This window comes from Mercurialis annua, linkage group LG1-X (assembly GCF_937616625.2).
Source record: "Mercurialis annua linkage group LG1-X, ddMerAnnu1.2, whole genome shotgun sequence".
In the NCBI taxonomy this organism is placed as follows: domain Eukaryota; kingdom Viridiplantae; phylum Streptophyta; class Magnoliopsida; order Malpighiales; family Euphorbiaceae; genus Mercurialis; species Mercurialis annua.
This window is the reverse complement of record NC_065570.1, coordinates 48,873,370-48,886,235: the sequence shown is the minus strand read 5'-3', so window position 1 is coordinate 48,886,235 and position 12,866 is coordinate 48,873,370. Positions and strand designations below refer to the sequence as shown.

Genomic DNA, 12,866 nt, shown 5'->3' with positions numbered 1-12,866 from the left:
CTTTTTAGAAAAAGCACATAAACTCTTTTATTTATTTGTTTCCCGTTTACATTTTCAACATTTTTAAACAGTGCAAAAAAATATGTTGTCTTTCAGAAAAGCATATAAATTCTTTCAATTTATTTTTTTGCCACTTTGTCCCTCGCGTTTTTTTATTATTTCTGTAATGTTTTTCAAGCGTGATAATTTATTTGCATTGTTTAAAAATATTGAGGGTCTAAATGATAACAAAAGAACTAAAAAGATTTTTGTGCTTTTTTGAAAAATTTAAATGGATTTTTTTACCTTTTTGTCTAAATTTTGTAAAAGTTAACTCTTCTTTTTAAATATAGGGTTAAATGCAATCATACACCAATTTTGACCTAATTTGCAATTACAACATAAGCTTTTAAACTTGACAATATTGATAATGAACTTTACACTTTTGGCAAATCGATACACAAGTTATTTTTTCGGGACAATTTTGCTGAGTTGGAAGCCGGAAAGAACATGTATACTGACACAATGAATTTCAGTATTTGCCGCGTAATTTGGCACGTTTGCAAATAGAATCACGAAATTTAGCGTAATTTACAATTACAACACTAACTTTAAAATCGGCAAAAACAGGCATCAACTTTTACTTTTTGACAAATCGAAACACTGTTTATTTTCCAACTTCTCAGCCTACATGGCAATCCCGACTTCCAACTAAGCAAAATTGTCTCAAAATATAATCGGTATATCGATTTTTCAAAAGTGCAAAGTTCATTACCGACATTGCTAAATTTAAAAGTTTATGTTATAATTGCAAATTAGGTCAAAATTGGTGTATGAATTTGCATTTGACCCTTAAATATATGTGAAATATTGATATATGTTAGAAGCGGAACTCCATCAGCAATCGTTCCATGTTAGAAGCGGAACGCCATGGAGTCCTCGATGGTCTCGATATTGTTTGGCGCCATTATTACCGGAATGAATGTTATCTTATAGATGGATCGTAAGATAGCAGTTAAAACTCTTTTGGAGAACGATGGCAGTAGTAATACGAACAACAACATTTTCACTGTTATCAGGAACCTCTTGGGTAGAAGTAAGTTGGTTATTCATGAGGAATACATGACGATATTGCTAATTTTATCATGGAGGACGTTATTGGTGTTCTGCTTCCTATAATGTACAGAGCTTCTTCTTGACATTAGCCTCTCTTTGTATTAAAAAAATATTAGTATAAAGTAAAAGAGTTATTTCACTCGAAATCAAATGATAATTTTTTTGGAATTCTTTAATCAATGTAAACCAGAGTAGCGTACTATTACATGTACTTTACCATTGTTCAATAATTTGGTTTGAAATTTTTTAAATTTTAATTTATTTAATTTTGATTAATTTTTAAAGAAAATTACAATATTGGTTCGATTCAAATTAGTTCGAACCGAACGAATATCCCAACATTCAGGAAGATGTGAAATGGTCACTAACCTTATTATTTCGCAAAAAAATATATCAAAACTCGAATCTTTGAATTTATTAATAAATTTGAAGCGTTAATCAGATTGCGCACGAATAAAAATCACAAGGTGTGACTAAAGTAACCTTCTAAATTAATGTTAATATGATCATTTCCGGAAATCACCAGGATTCAAGTAAGAATGATATCAAATCTACTCCTAATTTAAGATCAATCCTGAAATTATTATAAACAAAATCTGAGCTGATTGATTGTTTGATAGAAATGTGTGTCCTCAATTCAGTTAATGGCTCAGCTATTTGTAACTGCTAGTCGTAAGTCCGTGCATTTGCACGGAATTTAATTAATAATTATTTACAAATAACAACTAAATTTTTTAAAATTATAAACTACTAAATAAATATTTCATTTATTTAAGAATTAATAAGAATTATCTATTAATAATGACTTTTAGAAAGTAAATAAGTGTTTTATTTAAATTTAAAACCTATAAAAATGCTATTAGTGTAAGTATTTTATTTAAGTTGGAAAACTAATGAGAATTATCTATTAATAACAATTTTTAATAATTAAATAAGTATTTTATCTAAGTTGAAAATTCATGAGAATGCTCCTTTAATCCTCTAAATTATATAAGTATATAGGTAATACTCCTAATTAGGCTAAGAGTCTAACTCTTTTATTGGTGATAGACATAAAAATACAATCCTAATCTAATCTAGCCATTAATAAGTAAGAGATTTACATATTTGTTTAAAAAATAAAAATATTTGCATTTTTTACCTCAACACGAAAAACTTACAAAAAATACTTCATGTCTTTTCCATGTTTATATTTTTACTTTCGATATTAAAATAATTATAATTTTACCCCGTTATCATAAAAGTTTTAGTGACATTATCATCTCGATATTATAAATTTTCTGTAAAAATTATTTTAAGTACATTATCATTAACTTTGTAATACTATTATGATAACCTATATTTATAAAAATTATCATAATATACTGTATCATAACAGTATCATAAAATATTATCATAACATTATCATGACGTATTTTACCACAACTATATCATAATCTTATCATACTATTATCATAAGGCCTAATTACTTAAAAACACCCCACGTTGAACTTTTTTTTCATTTATACCTCGATCTAAGAAAATTTTCAATTGTACCCTATTTCGGGTTTTTCGTTTTCACCTCTACCCCAACTAAGTGTACAATTGACAATTTAAATAATTTAAGAATAAAAACGTTAATAACAACTAAATCAAAAGATTTTACCATATTTTTTCTTATTTGGACAAATACAAACAAGTCTTTCAACTTTAAAAAAGTATAAATAAGTCCACATAATTAATTGTTTTTAAAACATTTATTAAAAAAATTAAATTATTAAAAAACATTTCAATCTACAACCATACTTCTCCGATTTAAAAAGCCGTCAATAAATTTAAATAAAAAAATTAATTTCCTTTTTTTGATTTTTGGACTCCTCCGCCCGAGTTCGCCGGAACTGCCGCTGTCCCTCTTCCGGAAAAGGAGGAGCAACAGCTCCTCCTTTATGTTCCTCCATGGAAGGAGGAACACTGTTCTGTTCCTCCATTTTGGAGGAGCAAGAACATCGTTGTTCCTCCAATTTTGGAGGAACATCGTTGTTCCTCCAAAATGGAGGAACACAATCTTGAAGGAACAGATCTGTTCCTTCATCTGTTCCTCCAGGAAAGGAGGACGGCGGCAGACGGCGGTTTTGTCAAATTTTTTAGATTTTTATGTAAATAATTTTTATTAGTTGGTGTTTTTGTAAAATTAATAACATTTATGTCTAATTAGAATATATGTTAAAAATGAAGGATTATTTTAACTTTTTTTAAGATGAAAAAAGATCAATTTAGTGTTTCAGGGTAGAGGTGAAAACGAAAAACCCGAAATAGGGTACAATTGAAAATTTTCCTAGGTCGGGGTCGAAAAAAAAGTTCAACATGGGGTGTTTTTAAGTAATTAGGCCTTATCATAAATATTATCATACTATTATCATAACCGTATAAATGTTATGATACAAATATCCTAACATTAATGATACTGATATGATATTCAAACATTTTTGTGACAAAAAATTATTTTTTTCTGCAGTGTTATGATATAGATATGATAATCAGATATTGTTTTCTACAAAAAACCGTTTTTCTTGCAGAAAATTGTTTTGAAAATTGTTTTTTCTGCAAAAAATCATTTTTATCATAACAAAATCGTTTTTATGCAAATTTTTAAATCTGAAACTGAAAAAATCGAAAAGCAATTTTTATAGATATGAGAACTAAAATAAATCATAATGATCATCACGATATAAGAAAAAAAATCGGTAAAACTAAATATGGAAGAACGGCGGATCGATAGTGGCGTAATGTTGGACTGATAGCAGATCGATGAAGGAATGGTCGTGGAGTGATAAAGAAGAAGAAAAAAAAATGAAGAGAAAGAAAAGAAATGAAGATAACGAATAATAGAGAAGAAGAAGAAAAAAAAGGAGAGAGAAAAAAAAGAAGCACGTGTTATGATAAAAAAAATGTTTAGAGTAAACAATAATAAAAAATAAGTATTAATATAAAAAAAAGAGACCTTATAATAAAAAAAATAAAAGTATTAAAAAGATAAGGTACTTTTCCTTATTAAGATAAAAATTATTATTATTTTAAAAAATTGGAGTTTTTTCTTAATAAGTCATCACTACTCATATATGGCCTCTCATAACACTTCCATTTGAACTGAGCTATTTCCTTCTTGAATTAGCATCACTCCTCCAAATTCCTCCAAATTGGGCTCTCGGCCTGGGCCTATTTTAGGGCAGTGCAAACATTATGGGAACAATTATAGAAATAAGCTAGTTGCGGAGTTTTATCATAAAAATGCTAAATTATCAAATTATTTCATTGATGCTAATTTATTGTTTACATAAAATAGCCAATAATGGTAAATTATTACATCTTTTACGTGTTTCATCCAAGTTTTACGCGTGTCGCTTTAATTGAAAAAGAAAAAGAAGAGAGATCAACACATGTAGCTCACTATATTCTTTTTTCTTAGAATTCTCATCATGTTTCTTCTCTCTTTCATTAACTGTTCTCACCATTTTTCTCTAAAAAATATAATAGCATAAAAATATCAAACATGTTATCTCCTTATTCTCCCTCATCAATTCGCATAATTTTCAAAGAAAATCCTCCATTTTTCGGGTACACAAAAAATGACTATCCAAATTAAAAAAAAATGAACTCCATCATCCTCAAGTCCACCTTCTTCTCCCTACTTCAAAACCCAAAATCAAAACCCCAAAAACTCATCTCCAAATTCTCAATAAATTCCTCAATCCACTCAGATCCATGGTCATTAGGCGACGAAAACGACATATGAAAACCAAAATCCAGATCAAGAAACGTTAACAGAACACCTGAACAAATGATTAATTACTTAAAGGATAAGTGAAATGGCTAAATTTATCGGAAACATGTTGTTACTGCTATAAAGACCGTTAGGAGAAGAGGAATGTGAGGCTAGTGATGAGTGGGTTTGCAAGTAAATTGGCATTTATAAAAATGTGCGTCGTTTTGAAAGAACAAAAAGGCTGGAAAGAAGCTAGATTTTTTTATTAGATGAAATTACAGGTGTGTTTACTGTTTTTTCTTTAATTTTATTTTAAAGGTATGTTTAGAAAGTATAAAAATTTCAAGAATTTAGCTATAAATGATTTTCATTGAGTTAAAGTTTCGTTCTTTTGTAGTTTATAGTTTATAATTAAGTTATTTTGGTTAAATTAGGTGGAACTTGATTAAAACTTACATATTAACATACTTGTAGCACCATCAGATTTTTATTTATTTATCGAAACTAAAAAATTGCGCTTTATTTTACTATGTGAATTTACATTTGTGCTCCCAAAATATCCAAAATTTATTTTCATATAGTGACAGACTTGTGCTTAACAGCTATGCTACCGCCCATGTGTTATTGTCTGTACAATTATTTTACGAATATATGGACCAGTTGGAAAAATATATTAGTGTAAATTCATGAAATCAATTTCATGTTGTGATAAATATTTTTGGAGAATGAATCTCAGTTGTTTATGAGATGTACACAAAATGTGTCCGAGTTGTATTTAAAACTTCATGGATTGAACTCCAATTTGCTGATACATTATCGATACATCGCTGATACATTATGGATAGTAGTGGTTGTAATTCGTTAAAGCTAGAAAATGAAAAAAGTCGTGAAGTGAATTGCGTCCGTTTTAGGATGACTTTCATATCATGTATCAATATTACTTTAGATATATATATTGTTTATAAATTTTATGATTTTTATTGGTTTATTATTGGTTGTTGACTTTTCTTTTATGTTAATTTTTATAATTGATGATTTCGATATATTTTTATTTTTTGCAAAAAGTTAATTGTATTGTCTTATTTTCGGAGAATGTATACTGAATTGTTTCAAAGATCTCATTTTCTTCTGTAATATGTATTAATTATGTATCATTCTGATTTTTTTAGATGTATTTGAATTATTTTTCAGATTTTATTTCTTATGTAAAATAAAAAAATTACAAATGTTAACTCATATATGTATATGATTAACTTTACTTCATCTGTTGATAAATTTAATTCAAGCATTATATTGTTATTGGTTAATTTGTTTGTGTATATATTACGAATATATATTGGATACATCAACAATACACTGTATATACATTGCTAATACATCGTAAATAAATCACAACTATAAAACATAAATTGAGTTAAAAAGGCAGATGCTTATGCAACACGGAAAAAATAAAAGAACAAGACAAGTATCAAACATTTAATATGAAGACATATTTTTTAAATACATATGTCGAAAACATATTGAAAATGAAATGTATATATGACGTACCTGAGATGTATCTTGGATGTATTTGTTAAAAACATCTTTAATATATAATTTATACATATAGATATATCCTTAATATGTATCATTGATATGTAATTTATACAATTTTCCAAAGCTATGTGATATATATTTTTATTTTAATATATGTTATAGATACATTTAAGCTACCCATAAATTATATATGGCTCAGATGCAAATCATATACATATACAATATATTATTTATACATATCAGAAATACCTTCTATACATTCTCGTTCAAACATAAATTAATTTATAAAATGTGCGTGAGATGTGTTCAAGATGTATTTGACAGATACATCATTGATACATAATATGTACAATCTTTAATATATAATTTGTACTTTCTTGATACATAATTTATATATTTTTAGAACACTTCACACACATATTTTGATATAATATATGCTATATATACATTTTAAATACACGTCATATCATTTTTATAGATATTTGAGACAAATAATGCTTAAATTATGTTAGAAATATCATATACATAAAGATACACATAATATATATATATATATATATATATATATATATATATATATAAAAAAATTTATTATATGTTATGTGTATACATTTTAGACGTATTTGATGAATACATTATTGATATATAATTATATCAAACATATTTGATTAATATGTATTTTTTTAAAATATATAGCGACATTTTTGATTCATAATTTATACTTTATAAAAGATTAACGATGATTTAACATATATTTTTTGATTTTGAGAAATGTTACTTATACATGCCAAATATATCTAAATAATATATATATATATATATATATATATATATATACATAATATATTAAATTTCTTTATTTATTTTTAGAAAATAAAATTTAATTATAACTAAATCGATAAAAATAATAAAAAAAACAAATAATAAGTGTAGAGATTGAAAAAAAAATAGAACGAAGAGTTGTCTTGTGTGGTATAACATGTAGGCAAAGCACGCGCGTGTAATAGGAACTGGCATACAGACAACTTATCAACCAATTTTTGTCTTTTGTCTTATACAGATGGGGTGTCATCATTCTATTCATAAGGTAGAAATCTAATTGGTTAAAATGTAAAGAGAGTTGTGTGTTGCAGTGTCTTGTGTGTATATATATTCAATTTTGGTATTTTTATTCAATTAGGAAAAAAATTCCATGTTTGTTGTGTTTTTAGTTTAAGAGAATCCTTTTGTTTGTTAGGATTTGTATATGTGACTTGCATCAATTGGTTGGACAAATGAAATACATGTAATTCTCTCTCCGCATTAATAAGATGTGTCTTTCTCTCTTCTTGCGACGTGACAAGCATAGGAGGAGTACGTATTTGTTGTAATATGTTATCGTTAGTACATGCTGATGTAATATTCCAGCAAACTTAACTTTTTTGTTATTTTCTTCTGTTTTTTGAATATTTTTGTCCTTTTCTCAACGCTATGCTTATAGAGTAATACTAACACAAGGTTAAGAAGCTTATCGGCATTAATGTTAACATTGACTTAGTTCGAATTGTTGAGAACCTCATTTGCAGAGATTGGCAAGTCGTAATTCATTCAGCATACGTATATAAAAGAAAACCGGTGTGCAAATTGGATGGCCAACTATGGTTATTCACACTCTTGGAGTCGGTGCCTACACGAATATTTTAGATGGAGTTAGGAGTCTCATTTTTGAAGATGTCATGGGAATTCCCTTCCCTCGGATATGTAGATCTTAGGCCATGTTTGATTCATAAAATAGGTGTGGTATGAAATAGTTATTCTATATGAAATGACTATTCTTTGCTTTAGTTCATGAAATAATTATTCTATGGAATTGCTATTTTTGATTTTTTGTGGAATAACACTCCTCTTAAAAAGTAAAGAATAGTTATTCCATTTCTTATGAAATAGCTATTCCATTTCAGGAATCAAATATGGTCTTAGTTTTCTAGCTTTGGCAAGCCTCTTTAACCAAAAAAAAAAGGTAAAAAGAATGCCTAATCATTTCATTAAAAGCTTATACTCGTGTAAAACACACATAAAATTGACAATAATTTGAACTTAAAATGTAAAAAAATATTACTGAGAATTACATGTTCTAACTTCAGACTTTTAATAACCACACCAGCAGACTCCGATGCGCATACCTAAGTGCCATACGGAAGTGTAAAAAACGCGGGAGGTGAAGTGGTCTTTTTGCCGTCAAATTAGAACTTGAAGAGACTAGAAAGGGCGGGTTTCAGGATCATACATCACAGCGATCAGGGCTATAAAAACCCACACCATGAGCATCCCAATAACAGCAGTTCTCAGTAATTGGTCCCAGTTCTCATTTGCAGAAACATCGTCTTCAAAACTCATACGAGATGAAGGTGTGTCCCCACCATCTGTTAGACATTCTAATGACTCTACCCTGCGAATCTCATTCACACGTGATCGTTGCATGGTATGAATGCCAATGTTTGAGCACATCTTGCAAGTGCAGCTGCCACCAAGGTATGACGGGATTGTCTGGAGATATTCGCATATGACCCGGTGGTACATGCTTCCTTCAATTCTCAATTTCTTACGGGTTCCAGGTTTCAGGACCTGTTCAGCAACACAGGAAACGGGGAACATATGAACAAATCTGAAATTGACAAAACTATCGCCTTCTTAAAGCAAACTCTTTTTCAGCAAAAATCTTGGTAAAATCAAAATGGGAGCAGGACAGGAAATGAGGATAAAAACGTAAAAGCTTACTTGAATAAATGTTTGCGCAATAACTCTAACCACCGGAGGAAGCCTTATAACAAGCAAATGGCCCAGCCGGTTAGGGAAATTATCCTGCAGAAGCGATGAACAAGATCTTACCATTTGCATGGGAAGTCTCAATGGTGAAATACCATCACAATCCACAAGAACTGTAATCTTAGGATTATCCCTGTCAACCAAATGAAGCACTCCATGCTCGACTTGAGAGACTGGAGCATGAACAATTAATTGATAACAATACGTAATAAAATGCCACAGTAAGTACACAATTTATTAAAAGCCACTACGCTTTCCAATTGATTACTTTTGCTACATTTTCCACAACATAGATAGTTCCTTGTGGATGCTTAAAAATTAAGGAAATTGTTCTCGAAAAAAATTTGCAGGAATTTAACACACATAAACTTCAGATAGTTTCTCCATATAAGAACCTTTAAAGGAGATGAAGCTCTAGGATATTAACATTTGATAAGTTATTCTAGTAAAAAGAGGCTTCATCTACAAATGGAACCATGCAATGGTTATATGAAGAAAGCCAACCGACAATTAATTGAGGGATAAAATCAACTTACCGAGTGCTTGAGCAAATCGTGGTCTCTCATCAGATGGCAGGTTGAGACAAGCGAATCCAAGGCGTACAATAAGACAAGGTCTGTTCTCCACATCATATCCATGCCAGAATACCATTTTTGACCACGTTTCAAGCTCTTCTTCTGATAGAATCCTGTAATTGTCCCTCCAACGGATTGTCTTCTTAATTGATGATAGCAAGCAAGAAAAATCTCCATTTGCAGCAGCATAAAATCTGTCAAGCTCGTCCTCGTTTATTCTGCACAAACATGTATGTCATAATCTGCAACAAGAGAAGTCAAGAAGTTCATACAACATGCCAAGTTTAATATTTTAGAACCATTTTGGTTCAGTATCACTGTATCAGTCTGGTCATGCCATCGATAAAAATAAGAAAAAGGCGTGCTATACTATCAGTGACTAAAAAGAGACATCTGGAGAAAACAGATATACATCAAAGGAATGTAGATGATGTTATGAGTGTTCACGGACATTATAATCCACAACATCAATCTAATCCATTGTTTTAAGATTGGAAGACATAAAGAACTGGGGACAACTTCTTCTGAACTATCAACTTCTGTAACAGTAGTAAGTAAAAGTGACCCCGCCATATACTAACCGGTGTTCATTAAGAAAGAGAATACCGAAAACTCAATGACTTTATATTACAATGTGGCTATATAAAATGATAATGGACATCTCCAAACTATTATTTCGCTACAATCTTAAAGTAAACGAATACCAATGTCACCTTTCTGGTAATGTAATGTCTTGAATCTCTAGCTCTTTGAGGAGTTTCATTAACCAATTTTCAGAGATGATCCCTTGGGGATTCCCATCGTTTGTCCTGCAAATCAGGTGGAAAGATAAAGTAATGCAAAAAATAGAGATGAACAACTCAACTACCAATAACACCTATAAACAAGGCAGAGTTGCACTGGAGTCGAATCCAGCCAGGCACGAGAAACATATATGTATATGTCCTGCCAACTCTAGCAGGTCCTTGACAAAACTTATAGTGCATAGTATGCAGGCCAAGATAACAACTGAAGCAAACCCAGCTACAGATAGTCTGATTTAGGTATGAACGCCTCTTTAAATCATTTAGCCTAACCACATAAGTATTCATTTATCATTATTCTGATCAAACAAAGATTTAGCTTCAAGGATTCTGATCGGATAAAAGAATTAAGACAAGTATTCTAGAAACACCAATATTTAGCTTTAAACAGACCAGCACTGATGCTGATACCGACTCTAAAGTCGGGAAAAAAAAGCCAGGGCAACAAAGATTTACCATCAGCTGAATTATCTTATCAAATGACCATTAATTACTGTCTATCACTGGATAAATCTTTTGATGCTTAAATAAACTATGCAATCCAACAACAAAAAAATGTTGAAACTTGAAAGTAAAACTTTGTTCTATGTTTACCTTGCATCAGGAGAAGAACTTGTAGCAATCGACTGAGAATCTGTTTCTGAATCCGAATGTGCCTGAGAACCACCAACTTCGTTTGAAGTTTCACTGTCACATTCAGATTGTTCGGAGAAGGCAGTTGCCATCGATAGGAATAACAATGGCCTTGAGAACATCTAGCGAAAACAAGAGTAAAAGCAAATACTAATTATTCAGCTAGCAATGGAAAATACATCTACAGAAACTGATTTTGAACACGAGACGACGAACCTGCACGCCATTAATCAGACCCTTCAAGGGAGCCCATTTCTGAATCCACTTAAAAGGCGGATAGCAAAGAAATTGCGCAGCCTGAATACCGCGCCATAGCGGGGGACACTTAGACTTTGAAACCCTTCTAACTGTCTCTAAAGCAGCAACTTTTAGTAAAAAAATTGCTGCATGACTAACTAGAGCACTGCCATTTCTACTATTACTCAAAGAAGCTACGTGCTTATAAGCATTGTGAGTTAATGGTTTAAGATCAGAAGCACCTAAATTGCTTTTATAAACCTTTTTCTTGACAGCAAGAGCTTTCCCTTCAGAATTCCCACTTGAACCAGAATTATTAAGTGGGTCTCCCATTGAAATTGATCCCAAAATAAGCTCTAAATTTACATTATCAGTTAACTATTAAATCAATCTAACACTGATCAAGAATCAATCAATCTGCAAATAAGATACAAATATCAAAATAATAAGCTGAAGAAATAAAACAAACTCACATGAAAATTCAAGAGGCTAATCTGATCAATATTAAGCAAATTAGGAATTCAAAAAACTTACAAATACAGAACTTCGTATGATCTAAGAATTCAGAAGAATCAAGTGCAGTGAAGCTTAATTTTTGATGATTTGATCAGTGTTTTTTCTTTGGGAAATTAGGAACCTTTTGATTCTGAGCTGACAAGTGACACTTGCCATCTGAAAGACAACAAACGATCTAGATGTGAAAGACCCGACCTAAGTCGACACGTGTACGGTTGCTTATGTTACTGGGATTTATTAGTCAGTTGAATGGAAATATATTTTATTTTGATTTAACCGTGATCGTCGAATTAGTTAGGATACGCATTTCTTTCTGTTAAGTTTCAAAATTCTTTTTTTTTTTTTTTTTTTTTACCGAAGATAGAATTCATTGATGAAGAGTAAATTACATTGGAAAGTCATATAACAAAGTTAATATATGATCTTTCAATTTTGATCTAAAATACTAACAAACAACCCAAGATACAAGCAAAAAATAAATCGAAATTAAACAAATCTAAACATCGATTCCGCATAAAAGGACCGAACAAGAACTTAAGAGTGAAGTTCCGTTGGAGCGGGTCTTCGATTTGTCCTTCCGATTTGACCGGCAAACCGCTTGATCCGTTGAAGCTAAGTATTTCCGATCCTCATCTTCAATGAAGTTCTAAAAAGTTAGAACAATACCCATCCAAAAATTTTAGATCTACAAAAAATTGACTATGAAGCTTGAACAATCACTTGAGATTCTTGATAGATCTAAAAACACACACCATAAAAACATAAAAACATAAACTTTCAAGCAAAAAAACACTAAAATCCATACCGAAAAAGCTATTAAACGGGTAAATTTATTGAAATAAGGCTTAAGTTTATAAAAGATTAAACTTTTATGGGCGGAGAGGAGGCGATTTCCGATTGAGATCGGAAAATCACCTCCTCCCA

The 12,866-nt window shown here is 30.4% G+C and overlaps 1 protein-coding gene across 1 annotated transcript; it reads right to left on the bottom strand.

Moving 5' to 3' along the window:
• Positions 1–8,373: 8,373 nt before the first annotated feature.
• Positions 8,374–12,126, bottom strand: LOC126664632 (uncharacterized). The gene is made up of 7 exons (XM_050357131.2): positions 11,961–12,126; positions 11,406–11,843; positions 11,151–11,311; positions 10,467–10,562; positions 9,715–9,971; positions 9,131–9,351; positions 8,374–8,977 (listed from the first exon to the last, which is right to left on the bottom strand). The coding sequence occupies exons 2-7, from the start codon at positions 11,757–11,759 to the stop codon at positions 8,612–8,614; spliced, it is 1,455 nt and encodes a 484-aa protein (XP_050213088.1). The 5' UTR covers positions 11,760–11,843; positions 11,961–12,126; the 3' UTR covers positions 8,374–8,611.
• Between the last annotated feature and the right edge of the window lie 740 nt (positions 12,127–12,866).

What these genes read in the sequence shown, in the direction of transcription:
- LOC126664632 (XM_050357131.2), bottom strand. Translation starts at nt 11,759, where the DNA reads ATGGGAGACCCACTTAATAATTCTGGTTCAAGTGGGAATTCTGAAGGG. An exon ending in GACATTACATTACCAGAAAG is followed by an intron (nt 9,972 to 10,466) that starts GTGACATTGGTA and finishes ATGTTTGTGCAG; the next exon opens with AATAAACGAGGACGAGCTTG. An exon ending in TTGCGCAAACATTTATTCAA is followed by an intron (nt 8,978 to 9,130) that starts GTAAGCTTTTAC and finishes GTTGCTGAACAG; the next exon opens with GTCCTGAAACCTGGAACCCG.